This window comes from Lepisma saccharinum, chromosome 1 (assembly GCF_977018435.1).
Source record: "Lepisma saccharinum chromosome 1, izLepSacc3.1, whole genome shotgun sequence".
Lineage (NCBI taxonomy): Eukaryota > Metazoa > Arthropoda > Insecta > Zygentoma > Lepismatidae > Lepisma > Lepisma saccharinum.
Genome location: NC_139229.1, coordinates 135,936,833 through 135,955,543, shown reverse-complemented (window position 1 = coordinate 135,955,543; position 18,711 = coordinate 135,936,833). Strand labels below are relative to the sequence as shown.

Sequence of the window (18,711 nt, the reverse complement as noted above, 5' to 3'; positions counted from 1 at the left end):
TAATTGTAATCACTTTTCTACCTGTTGGATTAATCGCGACGATGAATATAAATGATGAACTGATGTAATGGATGACGGGAGAAACACAATGATACCTCCATGCCTCACCCAGGATTCGAACCTGGAACCTTTGGCACGTTAAGCTGACACTCCGCACGAAGTTAAGCTTTAGGGTTTCAAAACATGCACTAACAGTAGCCATACTTGTGAGATTAAAAACAATAATAATATAGATTTTGAAACACAGAAGGCAATAAGAAATGTCGCTTGCTTGCATGCGGAACAGTAAACGGTCTCTCTACTATGACGTCAATTGTTGTCGTCTTTCCTAAGAAATATGAGATGACCTGACACGAAGGCCACTGGACATCCTACGAGTACGTGCACTGCAAAACTATTGGCAAACAGGGATTCAAACGTAAAAATTTTATCAGTAGAGTTCCTCTAGCGGTCAAGGATTCTGTTTCTTAATATTCAGAATAGTCGCAGACGCATAACAAACCCTCGATCATAAGTTACCTCATCCATTAGGTTACATAACTGGTTCTGCGTTGCTAAAGATGAATGAATGTATCTAGAACTTATAAATAAACAATAGCCTACTTGATTGCGCTGGGAATAAGTTGCAATTGAACCAGGGTGCCAACATGGGTTCATTCCGTCCGTAGGCTATATTCGATGCGTGTTGTACGGCAGGGTGCAAACCATAGGCGTGCGCACGGGGAGCAAAGGGGGGGGGGCGGGGCAAATGGCTCCCTAATCATGGGCGTCCACAGATTTTTTCCACTGAAGGACAAACAAGGTATTTTTACATGGGGCATATTACCCCGATAATAGTGTTGCCCGTCTCAAAAAACACCACTTGAATTTGAAATTATCGCATTCCTGCATCCCCATTATAATAATTAATGTAAATTATTAAGATTGAATTAAATTATACGTGTGAAAATGTACTTTTAGGTTGACATTCGGTTTCTAAGGGGAGATGTGGCCATCCTTGCCCCCCTTCCAGATGTCCATGCCCCTATATTATTATATTTTCACCTAGAAATTTAGGATAGAGGAATCTTATCGCCGTTATTAAACGATATTATACTCTTAAAGTATGTTCAAGCCAATGAAAGTTCAAAGCAAGTACGGGGTGGTAGGGGGCTTTGGCCCGCATCCTTGGACGGAAATCAATTTTAGGGGGGCAAACATGGAAGTAAAGGAAAGCAAGACTAGTAAAATCTAAGAGTAGCAGGACAAATGGACTCAAGATGGAATTAGTTTTTACGTCTTTCTTCCATTATTTCTTCCAGACGGCCAAGAACACCTGCAATGGGGGGGGGGGGTCACAGAGCTGCAATTGTCCTCTCGATTTCAAATTTTATACAAAAAATGTACGTTTCATAAAATTTTCTTCCTCGCTTCGCTCGCAATGTCTGCTTTTCTTGCAGTCTTGTCAAGTTCAGAGCCGTAGCTAATAAGGATCGGCGGGAGTTGGCCCTGGACGCCGAAAGATCTAAATGAAGAAAATGTAAAAGAGAATGCCATGGCACTCCATGAAAATTCTTCACACAGGTAAAACAGCGCCAGCGAAAATGTAGGGGAAGCCAGGCCGGCTCGGTAGCTCAGTGGTAGAGCAATGGCACGGATTGCCAGAGACCCGGGTTCGAGTCCTGGTCGAGCCTGCATTTTTCGCTGAAAATCTACGTAGTACATCTCCTGTGTGTGCCTAATTTAATGGATTGACATCTCTACGCTGGGAGAAACCAGGCAACGTCGACGTCTATAGTGTTTCAAAGGCAAAAGATCCCGTTGCAGTAGCACTTGCAGAGACGATTTCACACAGGTAAAACAGCGCCAGCGAAAATGTAGGGGAAGCCAGGCCGGCTCGGTAGCTCAGTGGTAGAGCAATGGCACGGATTGCCAGAGACCCGGGTTCGAGTCCTGGTCGAGCCTGCATTTTTCGCTGAAAATCTACGTAGTACATCTCCTGTGTGTGCCTAATTTAATGGATTGACATCTCTACGCTGGGAGAAACCAGGCAACGTCGACGTCTATAGTGTTTCAAAGGCAACAGATCCCGTTGCAGTAGCACTTGCAGAGACGATTTCACACAGGTAAAACAGCGCCAGCGAAAATGTAGGAGAAGCCAGGCCGGCTCGGTAGCTCAGTGGCAGAGCAATGGCACGGATTGCCAGAGACCCGGGTTCGAGTCCTGGTCGAGCCTGCATTTTTCGCTGAAAATCTACGTAAATCAATATTGTTTTCATTTTGCAAAAATTTGGATATGAAAATTTTCTGGCTCGCTTCGCTCGCATTTTTTTTTTCCTCTAATGCATTGCAAATTACCAGGGAGAGAAGTACTGCTGCTAAATGGATTTATCTTAAATGCATGAACAAATGTTTGGAGGGAAAGAAGCGCGCATATTTGTTATGGGAGGAATAATTGATTAGTATGCATGTATATCTACACACACCCATCGATGCAATAAAACTTAAACAATGAGATAAAATTAGTTTTTTCTTTCCCGACTGAACTTTCATCAAGACTTGCGCCCCCCCTCCCAATCAAAGGATCTGCGCACGCCTATGGTGCAAACTTATTAAAAACTGGTGAGGGAGGGAAATCTATTTACACACACACACAAGAGTTGACTAATTTATTCGAGAAATCCCCTTCAAGTTCAGCAATATCTCAAATTTCCTACGCACTGGTCGCTCCCAAAAATCGATCCTCTATTACACTCCATTGCGACTCCATTTCATCCAACAGGACAGTTAAAAAGATGTCTTTCTTTATCCAAGCATCCCTTTTAAAACCAGGCAGTAACAGACGGTTTTCACTTACCGTCCGAAGGGTAAAAACGTGAACTTCTCTAAAAGGCTATGCGTGGGTACCAGCCAACAATAAACACGGAGAATACAAATATGCCCGACAGTGCTTTGTTTCTTGTGGTACGCAACGGTACCATTTTATAACAAAGAATTCAACTATTAACATTTATGATAACGAAAGAAATATGTGTGTGTATGTGACTATGCATGCACGATCATTTATAAACTTATCACACTATATTGAGTATACTCCATAAGGCCTTAGAAAAGATAGCTTCGCGGGCTTGCAGCAGACGACAATATGGGGGTGTGTCTGCGAGAACCAATCAGGTCCGCGAATGAGCGAGCCCGGTTGCCACAGCTAGCTCGCTGCACCCTTCCAGAAGGGTGAGTGACCTCTGCCTCTTGCTACCTCGGCCTGTTTGTTCGGCTGAGGAGCAGAAGACACGAGAGTATCGGCAATAGTGTACGACCGACGTCTGCTGTTAGCCCGCGAAACGCTCTTTCTAAGGCCTCCTGCAATATAGTTCTTAATATGATGAATTCAACACCCAACTAACTTGAAGAGAACAGGCACTTTTCCTCCCAGAAATAAAACAATATATACAGTATATGCACAAACAAGGGTGTGTGTGTGTGTATGTATATATATATATACCCTTATCTGTGGTCCAGTCGATAAAGTTCCATTCTCGGGATGGATGATTTTTTTTCCTGCAAAATGTGTCAGTATTCAGCGGCTACTTAGCCTCTAATCAATGTCTATCTCAGGGCAGTAGCGAACACTTCATTTGCTCAGGTGTAGCGTGCGCTATCCCTGTGTAGGGCAGGGGCGGTTGACCTTGGCGCCAAACCGGGGCATTTCCTTGAATAGCGCTAAAACCTATTATTTGTTCGTTTGTTTGAGTTTATGTTCACTTTGTGCACAGAAAGGCTAACCGTGACTGGACCTACAGTTTAAAGTTGGATCCGAACCACCGTGAGTCTCCGCCGGGTGCGTGGCTGTTCGCTAAAAAGAGTTGGATTTATTATTGACAAGATATAGTGAAATGCTGTACGAACTCCTTGTTATATTCATAAGTATCAAGTTTGAAAAATGGCGTGCCTTCCTGAACATACATACGCTTTAAACAAAGAAAAATAACACGATAAAAAGTTTTTTGTCCTACCTTCGCTGGAACAGATGCCTGCAAAGAAAAAAAAGGGGAAATTTATGAGTTCTGGCATTGTGAATTCACATCATTTGTTGAGCACTAATATATGAAACTGCATACACATAATGTAATAAAAAAACACTTAACAATGTTTCGTTTCAACCCTCTATCAGGGTATTCGTCAGACTTTAGTTTCAAGTCTGAGGAAGGAAGACCTTGATAGAATGTTGACATTGAAATACAGACTGGCTTGCTCAGCATATGTAGTATTTTTTCTGTCATACAAACAAGGCCTAATGGTGTTATTTAGTTATTACTTTTTCAGTAAATTACACATTTCGTCGGTCCAAAGTAAGTATTCAATGTGATAATTTTCTATCATTTGTTTATGAAAACTCAGTGACAGAAATTTAAGTGTTAACTGATTTCAATATGTAACTAGTAGATACTTATAATGTAAAGCAATGCTACACAGAAAGATAATTTTGTTTGGAGTAACCAGAACGATAAGTAATGGTGACCATATATTTGCTTAAGGGGGATACTAAAGTCATACAGACGTGTACGCTCAAATTCCTATGCACAACCGTATCGCTAATATAGATTCTGATTCTGTCTCACCTATTTCTCTTCTAAAGCTCTAACACATTCCCCTCAACCACAGTTTTAACCCAAAAAGAACCAAGAGTGAGAAAGAATTTAAAATGAGGTTGTACGTACCAGCCTCCACGGAGGAGTGGAGTGGTTAGTGTATAGTTGTGTACACAGTAGCGATTTCCCAAAAAAAATTTAGAAGGGAATAAGCTGTAGAAGAAGTACACAAAGTTCGAAAGTTAACAGAGAATGTTGTATATGGGTTTAATAATGTCATTTTACAGTGTCTTATCCACACACCCTCCAAAATTTTCTGAACGCACTTCAATTTCTTACAAAAGACAATGCTACATACGATAATTTATACCGTATAATATATCCTGTTGCTTCCCAAGATGTAACTGGAACTTCATTTTTCAAATACCAAACTCTTGTATTTAAGAAGTAATTCGCTCGCTTGGTGGCCGAGTACGTCAAGCGGTCAACTTTCGATTTCCCCACGCAAGTCCGAAGTTTGAGTCCCGACTTTGGCATGGATATTTTTTGTGACTGTCCCTTTCAGCCACTCATCATCGTCGCGATCAGCCAAAAGTGGCAAATAAGTAAAATACAAAATAAGCAATTCATATACAGAACAATCAAGTGGGTGATAATGAAAAAAAAGGAACAGAGGGCTCGTCCGGGATTTGAACCCGGGACCTCTCGCACCCTAAGCGAGAATCATACCCCTAGACCAACGAGCCAATACAACGGATCTTGCATTTAAAGTAATAAGTCTTATAATGGCAACGTGTCGTGTCGCGTGCCTTTCTCAACTGGAAAGCGGTATCGACTGCTATCACCGCGCATGCGCCACGATTCGCATCCGTAGGTTTGTCACAGATTTGTTGTTGGAGGATCAGTGTGCGTGCCAGTGTTGCCACGTGAAGGGGAATATCCCCCGATGCAGACCAATTCAGGTTGAGAAAGGACAAATATATATATATGTATATATTTTTTTTTTAGAAATACCAAAATTACAGGTAACTGAAGTGTGAATACTTATTCCTTTCTTTCGTTCCGTAATTTATTTCCCCACCCAAAACGAACCATGAATAAAATTTTAATTTGGTTTGGAAACCATTAATATCCTCCCGCCATCATTAACTATTTGAGTTATTAAAATAAGTCCGCGTGTATGGACTTGATATTTGCGAAAATTGCAAAATTTCGAATATTTTACGCGAGTTTGTGAAATGGCTGTGCTTCAAGGTGAACAATGAATATCACAAAAAGAACTATACATCTTTATGCAAGCATTTCGGTTTGGAAACTTTGTTCAACAGAAGAGTCGTCAGTGACGTCATTTTTTTTACAGAAACTGATTAATCACGGCTGTGAGTGTTCTGCACTGTTAGAAAGTATAAACTTTAATGTAGGCCGACACAGTGCAAGAAACCGAAAATTATTCTACACGGAGAGGTCAAGGGTCAATACGCATAGGTTTTCACCTGCATGACACGGTGAATGAACTATTAAAAACTGTAGAGTTTGATACGTTCACAGACACACGTAGTGTGCTGAAAAAATAGATAATCACAACAATAAGTTCATAAATTGATGTAAATATTGTTTACATAGACTTCATACTTTCATGTATTCTTTTCTTTTTCTCTCTTCTATATTGTTATTTATTCACAGTGTATTATGTTCAACATAATTGGAAAATGTTTCCTGTGCTGAACAAATAAATAAATAAATAAAGTGTACATTTTGTTATCAATAATCCTCAATCCCTGATACTTCTGTGAAAGAATAATTTCTGTGAGACAATGGAAATTATAGTAGACCTAATAATTCTGTTACTTCTCATAATAACAATAATAATGATTGATAAAGTTTTGTAGTCAGATATTAATTTTTTTAACTGTTTTTGGGGGGGGGGGAATTTTGCATGAATGTGGGATTGTAATTATAACACTGGTACTTGAGCAACGGAAGGAAGAACACGCGGAGAGATTGGGTTTGTTTCTTTGTTATTTAGCGTCGTTTTTCTGCACCTTTTGTCTAATCGCAACGGCCAGGATGAGATATTGATGGGACACCCACAAAAAGGTAATCCATGCCAAGCACGAAATAAAGCTTTTTGTTGCAGTTTTAACTGTTAATAAGAATTTTCCAAGAAAGTTCAGTTTGACTTGGTTTAAAGAGTTATATATAATTTCAACTACTCAGTATTGTACTTGTAAATATCGTTATTACAGGACAAAAATAAGTGTAATTATATGTTGTGCCAAAAAATGTGTGTTTTTACCTCAAGCCTCTTCAGTCACAGGAAATACTATACGATTCAAGATGTGATTTGTGGAACTGGCAGAAATTTTACCATATTGTAACTTCAGATGCAATTCTGTTCCTGTTAACTGAAAAGACCGATGAAAATGATTTCTTGATATCAACATTAATTCATTAAAACTGAAACAACAAGAAAACTTGTTGTTAAAGCATTAGTATTCAGTGTATGTGCACGAATTACATAACTTTCTGGTTTTGAAATTTGGTCACTTTATGTTACTTTAACATAAAAATTCATGGCAGCGGTGGGATTCGAACCCACGCCTCCGAGGAGACTGGTGCCTTAAACCAGCGCCTTAGACCGCTCGGCCACGCTAAACGTGCTACGTATAGTTGAACTGTATGCTATGTAGTGCACTTCCATCACACTTCCTCCGAAACATAACATGATAATAATATCCAACATCGAGTTCAGGATGTTCCCATATGAAATTTCTTTCATTTACTGTGAACTAAGGCTGGACATAAATCCAGCAAACTGTCCATGAAAGCTCCTGTAGTTATCTACGGGTTGATAATCACAGGCAATCTCGCCGCACAAACTTTCACGATGTATAGAGGTCATCAGGGAAAACTACTTTCTTAATATATATTTTTTTCTGTTTCATGCTTTTTTCTTATCCTGAATGTATTATCAATGCTCTGAATGAAGTTACTGGAACCCTCTCCCCGTCCTTCTCCTCTAGTGGAAAGTTTTCAAATACCACATTGGTATTTCTCCATATTCCGCATGCCATTAAATAAGCAATCTTTTGAACCTTCCACAGATGCCGCCTGCAGTTTGCTTTCCCCGTGAGAATGCCGGTTCGCGCACCTTATGCAGAAACCTGGCTGCTGTGCAGGGAATTCCCCTTTTTGCACTGAAAATCGGACAATTTTAAGTAAAAAACGAAAGGGGAAATCTCTCAAAAATACCAAAGTTTCATGGAAATTTGATTACATGAAACTCGATATTGGTGCAGGTTATATTAAGCTCCAGTTTTATACCAATAATTTGCTCTCTCTATCTTCTCGTTTCCACTCACTTCAGTATCATATTACATGTCTATATTTCTATTTTGATTATTTGACGTCGTTTTTTTCTTCGGTGAATAGCGACGATGAGAATGAATAATGGCATCATGAAATGAGCGATGGAACAAACGCAATTGTACAGTCACGGACACTTCTGGGTTATAACAATTCCACTAACTTTCAATGGAATCGTTACAACCCAGAAGTGTGCATGACTGTACCCTGTCGGCCCAAATGTTCAGAATCATTTATTGTAGATAAAATCACACACACACAGATGAATAAAAAGTGGTCGTGAGAGAGCACGACAGACAAAGGTGATAGGTAGAGAAACAGAGGAAAAGGAAAGAAAGAAGAGAAGCAGAGGAAAAGGAATGAAAGAAGAGAAGCAGAGGAAGGAAGAGAAGAAAGGAAAAGGCGAAAGTGAGAGAAATAATGAAAAAGGAGAAAGAACCAAAGCAAGAAAGACATAAATGCAGAAGAAGAGAGATATAGTGCAATAGAAAGAATGATATATATGTAGAATCAGAGGAAGAAAGAGAAGATAATGTGGATTGGATCTTGGTGAATGTGTACATGTCTCGTAAATTAAGACCTAAAATTCTCAACAAATGTAACAAACTTAAAATAAACTTATTTTACCACCAGGCCGGGGCGAACAACATCGTGAGGCCCATATTCAGAAATAACTTTTAAGCCAAGGTGGTTTACCTCTCTTCCTGGACTGCATTCTTGCAGACTAACGAGGCTCTGGCCTCTGGACGCACAGCCAGTACCCTCTGTGGAATTTGTGTTGTGCACTGTTAATGTCTATGATTATCCTTGCGTCACTTTCAAATAGCAACATTAATCTTTAACTTCGCGATCAGTCGAAGTAGCAGAAAAGCCAAGCAAAATAAATCAAATCAATCAACGTAAGATGGTGGCTTACACTTTCAAAAAAAAATAGCTAATTTCAAATATCTCATATTTTCATTGTGTGGACCTTTTTAATTATTTTCCTCAAGCGGAGGATTGGACTGGAGTCCCCCCAATTCCTCCTCATAAATCCTGGCGTACTACCTACCTTCTGTTTCTGAGGTTTCCGTGCTAGGGAATGCCTTTCTCTCGTACTTTCACAACTGCATTGTGAAATGAAAGGATAACAGAAACTTTTAGTAAATTTAACCTTACGCACTTTGCTCACAACGCGTTTTCGGGGGGAAAGTGCGAGGGGTTGAGGGATGCGGCTGTACGCAATGCGTAGCATAAGAACTGGACGTGCCTCAGCTGTTTGCGAGGCCACAGGGAACACACACCCACTTTACGTAGCAATATCGACGTTTTCCTCCCAGCCGCATGACGTGTAGCGAGTTTACGCTGTGACGTCAGCGCATCACGCCTTTGTCCTCCCCGAGGCCGCTTGGTTCACAGCTGCATCAGCCAGTGTGCACGTGAACACCACGCTTAGAATCACGTGTACAGCGAGTGCCTGACCCAGCATGATTGGTCCACACCGGCGAGCCTCCAGCTACCATTGGAGTTTGTGCTCGCCACCCTTTTCAATGCGAGATCCACAATATCTCTGTACTCCTTGGGTGTCCACAATAACACTCGTGAAGCTGAAAGAGTACAGTCAGTATAAACCTGTAAAGTGAAACATTAACGTGGTACAGTTACTGCAATGGAGGGCCTAGGAAGCACCATGGTTTTGTCTCCACCGTCAACACCCCCGCTTGCAAACAATGTAAGTAGAGTGAAAAGTTTATCATGTTTTGTACGTTTTCGGAAAATATGATTTCATTGTGTACGCAAGTACAAGATCTTCAGTACTGTGGTGCAGTTGTTACTCAACACTTAAAATCTTGGAAGAAGTGCTATTGTTGCTATAAGAAATCATTGTTGACAAGAGTGACGCTATAGGATAGGACATCGCAGTGCTTCAGTATTGTTCTACAAGATCATATGCAAGGATCAGCTTTTGATCGATATACATATTTTGTATGTTGGGGTGGCTAGTGATTCCAAATCGAAAAGTGAAATCAAGGTTTTTGTGCAAGGAAAGTGTTTTCCCAACATTACGTATGTATCAATAATGATTATCTTGGTGTACGGATTTAGTATTGCCTACTGTACAAAATGCACACCGACAACTAAAACAAAGTTATTGGTGGCTGACACAGGATCTAGAAGTGTATGAAATTTCATGTTTTTTTTCTGCTAAAGGGAGTGACCCCGTCCTCGCGTGGAGTGTTTGTGTGTTAGTTCCCCCGAGTTTATATCCTACACCGGGATGTGTCTCAACATGCTCTCGTGTTTTTTTCTTTCAATCCTTTGCTTCTTTAGATTTTCATGTTTTAATCTAAATGAATTACATTTTGGAATACCCCTGTTTTCCGGGGTGGAGTTTTTCGCATAGACAGGCTAATCGTAGCTGGACCTACAGTTTGAAAAGTGGGATCCGAACCACTATGTGCTTCCACCGGGTTTCGATCCCGGGATGGGTCGAAGTGTATACACTCCTGTTCGCGTATGTGCAACTTTTATTTGAACAAGAGTGTACATTAGTGTTGCTTTGTTACTGTATCGGCCTCGTCACTATCTACCATCGTCGCAGTTAGCCAAAAAGAGAGAAGATAAGAACATTAAAGTACCTTTCACTTTGAATAGGTGTAAGGATGACGTCCCCACAGGAATATAACTTTATTGGTCTCATAACTACGCAAGGAAACTTGCTTAGTTTCAGAAACGTTTCCAGTTCCAATTTTAAAACCTTTCACCATCCGTTCTGTCAATGTAACGAGTAACAAATTCGAACCATCTGCTTAGCAACGGAATTGTACATATATCTACGAATAACCAAGGTTCGAAGTATGATGCGATCGTTTTTATTTATTCCGCTCGCATTTGGTGTTTATTTTTTGTCGCTGTGAAGGTGAAGCGCGCCGCGACCTCTGGGCTAGCGGAACCGACTTTTCCTCGCAGCTGATAGGCTGAAAGCAGGGGAGTGCCCCAGCGTTGCATCAGCTAGACTTTTGTGGAAAGAGGCTCACGATGTTGGCATGAGGCGGTCATCGACTGTTCACGTGAACAGCGCGATGCTGCGCGCGTGGGAAGCAAAACAAGCTCCAAGGGGAAAAAATGAGGTCGAGGAAAAATTGTGTAAGGCGTAGTGCGTGCGATTAAAATGATGCCTTTTGTGCGCAAGTGAGAGAAATGTAGCGAGCGTAACTTCTGAATAACTAAAAATATAAAGTACAGTAAAGGTATTGATCAAAAGCTATTTCCTCCTTGTTTGGAAAACGCTTCTATCAATTCTAAGATAATCGCCATGATTGCCTCCAAATTGATCGCGACGATAAATATGATTTTCGAGGAAATTGAGGGAACAATCTTGGCCGGGACTCGAACCTGTAACCTTTGGTGCCGAAATTTTGAGTCAACAGCTGATGCTTTCTGTATCTTCACGACACGGGAATTTAATATTCGGTCATACGTAAACCAAAAGCGGTATTCTTTAAAGGTCTCGCCACCGAAAGTTCCTGCTTCAAAACCGGCGTGGATGGTTGAAGTTAAAGGCAAGTTAACTTTTTTGAAGCAACTTTTCACACGTCGGGGCCCAAGTTAACGCGCAGTTACGCAGTGACTGGTTCAGTTCCTGCATTACTGTATGCTTCCAATAATGTATTTTCTGTACATTACTGAGTACACAGTTAAAAATACAGGTCGAGGTCGGGAGTTCGCGTAGGGATTTTCGTTAAGTGTGCAATAATCGTGATAGGTTTCCAGGCATTTGAAGTGTATGTCTTTATTTTTTTAATGTTGCTTCGTCTTTCAAGTAGCTTTTTGCCAATCGCGACGACGAGAAAGAGTATCGATCACAATATTTCCATCTACCGAGGAGATCGTGCGCAGCGTAAACTGTTTATTCAATTTTTCAATATGAACTGATTAAACGGAAGAAAATAAGATTTCAATCCATCGGCTAAAGCTCCCTCATTACAAATAGGTCGTAAAAAGAGAAACTAAGTAAATATGTGCGGGTGAGACTTCCCCCGAAATGCTGCCTGTCTTCGTAATATACGAAGGAACATGTCGCTCATTTCCTTATTTGGCGGTACTCCTGAAAAAAAAAAGTGTGAATTTTAAAAGTCCACCTTATGCTCAGATAGGCTAATCTGGACTGAACATTGCCTGCAGTTTAAAGTGCGGACCGAACCACAACGCAGGCCCGTAGCCAGGTAGGGGACAGGGGGCAGCCCCCTAGGCACTGCCGCCAGCCCCCCTTGACATTAGGTAAAACTATTTTGTATTCTAATTTGTTTGAGGTGAAGAGTAAAAATTTAGACAGAATATATTATTTTGTTCGCAACTTCGTTCCTTCATCTTGTTTATGAGCAGAAGTCTAAGCAGCGACATGTGTTTAGAAGATTCTCTACACTTTAGAAAGTTCTTTCATAGGGAGCCTTCTTTATCTGTACCTTCCCTGCCCCTGTTCCAGCCTCTCGTTTGACAGAAATCTGTGACTTTGATGTCATTATTCACATTCCTTCTGCATCTATGTCAAATGTCAACAGATCCCAAGTTTTATCGCTTTGGCTGGGGGTGGAATGGAACGATATAAGTGAATATTGTACATTTTAACATGTATGATATAAATATCTGGGATGGTGTCAGTGGCAGTTATTATCACTTCAAGAGATGTTTTAGAAGATATAGATAAAAAACTGTAGTATTTGTATGATATTTCTAAATTTTATAATTTAAATTAAATTAATGACCCCGACACACAAACTTACCTTAACTTTTAATACTATTAAACTTTTGAAAAATGGACGTCGTTTACAAAGCCCCCTGATAACCTGTGAGCCCCCCCACCCCCCTGTGGGTCAGTTGTAGCTACGGGCCTGCCACAACGTGCGAGCGACACTCTTGGTGGATATTCCATCTCTAGTCAACGTTTCGAGAGTCCGTAAGATACATTTTGTTTTAAGTTCACTTTATACACAGGTGGACTAATCAATACTGGACCTGCGGTTTAAAGTGAGACCCGAACCGCTATGTATCTCCACTGTGTATCGAACCTGGTACCCCTTGATTATAAGGCAACGACATTGTAACTGCCATCGGGCAAATTTTAGACACTCTCTTCCATCTTGTTTTTCTGCATCAGTATTTTATCCCTGTTTAGTTGCTTCATGTGTATTATCATAATTACAATAAAGGGAAAACAACATTAAGAAAGAGTATCATTCGCTCACAACTAAAAAGGGGGAACCCAAACTTTACATGGGATATACTATGTTAACACTTTCCTGCACTAAAACCTGGCATTTGCAACACCAACATGAGGTGCTTTGAAGGTTGTTATCCTATTTGAGTTTAGTTTTCTTGGTGACCAAATTTAGAAGTTTTTCAAGTGAAAGACCAGATGGTTTCCATTTGTCTATGGCGAGTTTTCCACTCTTATTATTTTTGTAATTCCAGATTAAATTTATCGAGAATTTTGGTATTTTTACACAGTTCTAACCCCTTAAAACTCATATAATGTAACATTTGCTCTGTGAGGGTGAGTGACGATTTGGTGAAGTTTGTGAAGGGGCACACCACAAAGTACTTTGTAATTCTCATGTACAGATCGGAACTTGAATCAGGAATCCCAAGTCAATTGCATATACATTTCTGTTTGTTAAGTCTGCATGTTTATCTCAACTTTTAAACAAGTAGGTTAATTCACTTCTCGTATATTTTTTCATTCCTAATGTTATTCTTTTCTATGTACAGGCACACCACAATTCCTTTGACATAGAAGCTGTGAACACACTATTGTCAATTTCAAATGGGAATACATCTTATAAAAGGAAGTCAGTAATGGCGTATGAGTACCAGATGGCCAACTTACCCACACCACAACCATCAGATTCGGAAAGTGAAGAATCAGAGCCAGTCAAGAAAAAATACAAACAGGACTGTGAGCTGGCAAAAGTAAGTACACAATATATTTTAGCTCCTTGTTCCAGGAGACATGATCCTCAGATTTAGTAACAATATGAGTAGTTTAAGGACACCAGTAAAACATTACTGAAGGGCATACCTCTCCCTGCTTTAAACACTGGTGTCACGTGACACTTCAGTTAATTGTGATGATTGGATGAAACAGATGAAAGGTTGCTTGTAAGGAACCCAGATTCGGACTCGAACCTGGGATCTTTAGTGATACCTAAAGTCTACCACTTCATTGGTCTGGCTAATGAGTGGGCCTGTTTCTTTTTACAAAATTAATGATTGAGCGAAATTATGTAACCAACAGCAAAAGCAGCTGCATATCTCTTTCAGTGCAGTGTTACAATTGAAGGGCTGGGGTGTAAAACATTGTAAGTAATATTTTAGTCATTTTTGAGTTACAAAGTAAAATGTGCCATCCTACAATTTGCATTGAACTCTGTAAAGCCTTCTGAAATTGGTAAAAAAATACAAACACATTTTATCTACAGTATAGCTTCTAATAACCTTTTTTCTTAATGAACTCAGAAATGGCCAAAATGTTACTTACTATGTTTTACACCAGAGCCCTTCAATTATCAGTGGATGAATGAAGAGCAGAGCCAAGTAAAGATTGTACTAACATTTTATTTTAAATGCCTTACTTTTATTGAATTGCTATATTTAGGTTCCTTATGCTGATGCAATCTGTTAAAATAACATCATGTACCAGTGGTTTTGCAGCTAATGGTTGTATTTTGCAAGTTATTTTATTTTTTTCTTAATACTCAGGAAGTATTAAACATGATCATGATCTAAAACATTTGATAAAATGTTGAAATCATAAAGAATGTTCCACAGAAAGTTCTCCAATTTAATTTGTTCCTACTGATAAACTGCTGCAGGCAATTCACATTTGGTAGTCGCTTTCAAGACACAATTACCATGTTCACCAGATAAATTGAAATTGGGAAGTCCTGAGGTTTATGGGCATTTATACTGAAAATTTAAACTATATCTTGCTTGGTGCTGCTGTTTATTGAAACTAAATTACATGTAAATTCTGCATTTTTCTGCATCGATATTTTATTCCTGTTTAGTTACTTCATGTGTATTACCATAATTATTGACACTACTATATGCCAAGAGCAACCTTCTTATCGAGTGTCATTTTTTGTTTCAGTTGCTGCTTTCCAGTACTCCTCCACGAACCCCCAGCCCAGAGATCACATCAAGACCTGTGTCGGTCATAATGAGGGCCAATAAGGATGGAACATGTTCGCCAGAGCCATATGCAAATGGAGCAGCTCCTATGAACATGCAGTCTCCAGCAGATGATAATCAGAGCAGCAGCTCAGCTCAGTCTGCAGATGATACCGAACCAGATGAAGAAGAACCAGCACAAAATAATAGAGAAGGCGAAGGATTGAAATATCCAAATAACAGGATGAATACAAGAAAAGAAGAGATTTTCGTTGCGAACAAGGATACCAACCGAGAAGGAGAGATGCAGGAACGCAAGCAATTACCAACTACAGTACCTGCCTCAATATCTCAGGTTGAGAATCTCTCCTCCAACGCCAATGCAAATAGTATTACTCTTCTTCCAGATACGAACAAGCCTGTGGCCATAGCACCAAAGGTGGTTCCTCAAGTGATCCCTTTGGTGTCGGTCCCATGCAAAGGGGATAATTCCCCGACCCAAGCTGTGATAGTCACACCTGTGCGAGGTACCACAACACTCATCCCAGTTCCACAGTACAATGGCACAGGTGCTGGCCAACAACCAGTGATTTTTCTTACTTCACCTGTTGGCAACAATAAGACTGGTAACGATGCAAATGTACAATCCTTCGTCTTTTCACCCATCATCTTTTCATCTGGTGTGAGTCAGGAGAAGGAGCAGGATGCTAGACGCCGTGTATACGAGTGCACGTATGAAGGATGTGGAAAGAATTATTTCAAGTCATCCCACCTCAAGGCTCACATGCGAACTCATACAGGTAGGTTGCTTTGCATATAAATTTACATTTTTACTTTATTATCATCTTACTGTGTTTGATAATTCTCACTATCTTGTTAATTTTGCAAGAAATTGGCTCTTCACTTTCTGCACAATGCCATCTCAGTATGAGGTATGATGAATTTGTCTATAAAATTCAATGCATGTATTTGCTATGAAACTTGTAGGTTAAAAAAAATCTGATCTAGCATACTCTACTGAGTATTTTGGTAAGATTTAAATCTTAAATAGGCAAAACAGTTAACATTAATCATAAACTTCTGATCTTTTATCAGTCCTAGGGTGCCACTGTCTAGGAAATGATTAATAGGGACAGAGGAAAATATCAGTTTTCCCACTATTTTCCATATTATTGTTAAAAATATAAAAATCCAGAAACTGGTGCACTTGAAAGTGGCTGAATTCTTATTCTTCCAACATTTCGAAACCGTTTCCAGTTTCATCTTCATGTTGAGAAATATCAAAGATGTGATTTGATTTTTATTATTTATTGTCATTTTTCTGCCATTTTTGTTTAATCGCAACAAAGAAATAGCAAAAAACCTCAACTTAAGTCCATATTATCAATTAAGATTGCCATCATGATGTTTAATAACTTTAAGCCTTAATAACTTTCATCTCCTGATGAAGGAAACTGGAAACATTGGAAAAATAAAGATCTAATCCATAATAAGTTTGCCCTTCTTTTTTCTATTGTTTTTTTAAATGTTAACAAGTTGTGTAAACATTTTAAGAAAATTCACTTGTTTATTTTTTATTGTTGTTTATTACAATTGTTACACGATCCATTCTCTTGTATATTTTCAGGTGAGAAACCTTTCGCTTGCACATGGGACCAGTGTGGTCGTCGTTTCTCTCGCTCAGATGAACTCTCACGTCATAAGCGGACACACACAGGGGAGAAGAAGTTTGGCTGCCATGTGTGTTCTCGCCGCTTCATGCGATCTGATCATCTCGCTAAGCACGTCAAACGCCATGCCAAAGACAAAAGGCCTTCAACCTGGGACAGTGTCCCGAAACTTGCCCAGCGTAATCCTGGCATTGCAGCAACAACCTCTCTGCTTCAAGGGGTCAGCTATGTTCTACCCCCAGCTCCTATTCAAACTGTAATTCAACCCCAATCAATTGGTCAACCCCTTTTGCATGCTCTGTAAGAATTGGCAACTCAAAAAGTAATGAAATCAAAGAATGTTAAAAGAAAAGAAATTGAAAGATAAAGGGTATGATTTATTGTTTTATCATAACTAAATTTGTTTTATCAATTGGAAAGTAATTTGTTAATGTTTTTCTTAACATTGCTGTAGAGTGGAAACTAAGAATACAATTATGCATTATATGTGTATTTAAGTGGGGTTGATTGATTAGTTTGTTGTTGCACTGTAATATTCTCTCTCTTCTGTGACCTTAACTGCTTTGCATGGAAAATTTTGCATTATTCTTCACAAACATTCCAAAGTCATTAATGCAAGTGGAGATTGTGAAGATTATATATTTTTGTGTTCCTTTCTGATGTATGGTTTTTAAGTTGGTTTCAGAAAACAACTGCAGTTAGTGCAGTCATTTTCAATAATGAACATAGTTACATAGGATGTTTTTGATACAACTCTTCATGGTGTAGTACAAATCTTTCACGTTATGAATTTTACTGAAATGTAGCCAAATTTATACAGAACTTTTTTAGTATTTGCATATTATGTATGCATTTCACTAATGTCAGTAACACATTTTTTTCTTAAAAAATTGTATCAATGATTCACTCCATATTGTACACATTGTTCATTATCACTTACTTCCATTTGGTATGTTAATGCATTTTGGAAGAAATTCTGTACAGGGCAGGTTAGGAGCTATCATTACGAATAAGTTGAGGCACTATATGTGGTACTTGGCATGAATGTGCAGAGTATAACCTGCAAAGTCACTTTTCAGGTTTAATTTTTTTTATATCATAAATGAGAGTCAGTCTGTGATTATGTGTAATTTTGTGTAAAGACTTTATTTATTTTAACACGTGTACTTATATGTAAAGAAAGTACCCATGACTTGGAACTTAGAACTTGTGCAAAGAAAATAATTTTGAAAGTGTATATATGTGTACTATAGCTCCAAATCTAGTGATGACATGGGAGATGACTGGAGATTGTGTAGTTTTTCATGCTCTCGTCTTTTGTGATTTATTATCTACTTTTTATGTGTATATATGTTTCAAAATTTTTTAATTAAAACTTGAACTAAAATATTTTTTGTTTCTTTCATAGCCTTTAGAACTGTAGATTTTTCTTAAGTCTGAAAAAATAATTGCACTTCATATATATCATAATGCAAACAGCATAGTAGCTGCTTAATGTTGATTGTTTGATTTATGTTCTCGCCACATCCTGGCCTGGATGTGGTTGTTCGTGTCCTTTCATCAATGTTATTATTAATCATTCATCCTAATCATCGCAATTATCCAAAGTAGAAAGCAAAAAGTAAATCATGTAATTTAAAGAATATAAGAAATCCTGGTACGTACTAAATATTTTGTATGTTCTGTGTGTTCATTTGTCACTTTTTTGCCTCTAACCATGAAGATGAGGATGAATTATGATTGGATGAAAGTGATAAGAGAACTCAAGCCCAGTCTTGTGTGGCAAAAATGTATGTGCAGCACTTGGCCATCTTGTCCATCAGCAGTGCATGTTCTTATGTTATCAGCAGCATTTGAAGTGGAAAATTTTAGCTGGAGGATGTTTGGGTGAGCCTTGGGCTGATCTGAGGAGTCCCTATGTTTTAATATTGACAATGGTCTCATTGTGGGTGGGGTGT

The 18,711-nt window shown here is 39.1% G+C and overlaps 1 protein-coding gene and 4 non-coding genes across 5 annotated transcripts; 3 read left to right on the top strand and 2 right to left on the bottom strand.

Annotated features, from left to right (window-relative positions):
* The first annotated feature begins 1,602 nt into the window (after positions 1-1,602).
* Positions 1,603-1,673, top strand: TRNAS-GGA (transfer RNA serine (anticodon GGA)). The gene has a single exon. It is a non-coding gene; the product is annotated as a tRNA-Ser (tRNA).
* A 200-nt stretch (positions 1,674-1,873) lies between these two features.
* On the top strand, positions 1,874-1,944 carry TRNAS-GGA (transfer RNA serine (anticodon GGA)). Its single transcript has one exon. It is a non-coding gene; the product is annotated as a tRNA-Ser (tRNA).
* A 3,298-nt stretch (positions 1,945-5,242) lies between these two features.
* On the bottom strand, positions 5,243-5,314 carry TRNAP-AGG (transfer RNA proline (anticodon AGG)). The gene has a single exon. It is a non-coding gene; the product is annotated as a tRNA-Pro (tRNA).
* A 1,828-nt stretch (positions 5,315-7,142) lies between these two features.
* TRNAL-AAG (transfer RNA leucine (anticodon AAG)) lies at positions 7,143-7,230 on the bottom strand. Its single transcript has one exon. It is a non-coding gene; the product is annotated as a tRNA-Leu (tRNA).
* A 2,210-nt stretch (positions 7,231-9,440) lies between these two features.
* LOC146001499 (uncharacterized) lies at positions 9,441-18,140 on the top strand. Its single transcript, XM_083138886.1, has 4 exons — positions 9,441-9,645; positions 13,683-13,883; positions 15,064-15,883; positions 16,711-18,140. The coding sequence occupies exons 1-4, from the start codon at positions 9,583-9,585 to the stop codon at positions 17,055-17,057; spliced, it is 1,431 nt and encodes a 476-aa protein (XP_082995012.1). The 5' UTR covers positions 9,441-9,582; the 3' UTR covers positions 17,058-18,140.
* The last annotated feature ends 571 nt before the right edge of the window (positions 18,141-18,711 follow it).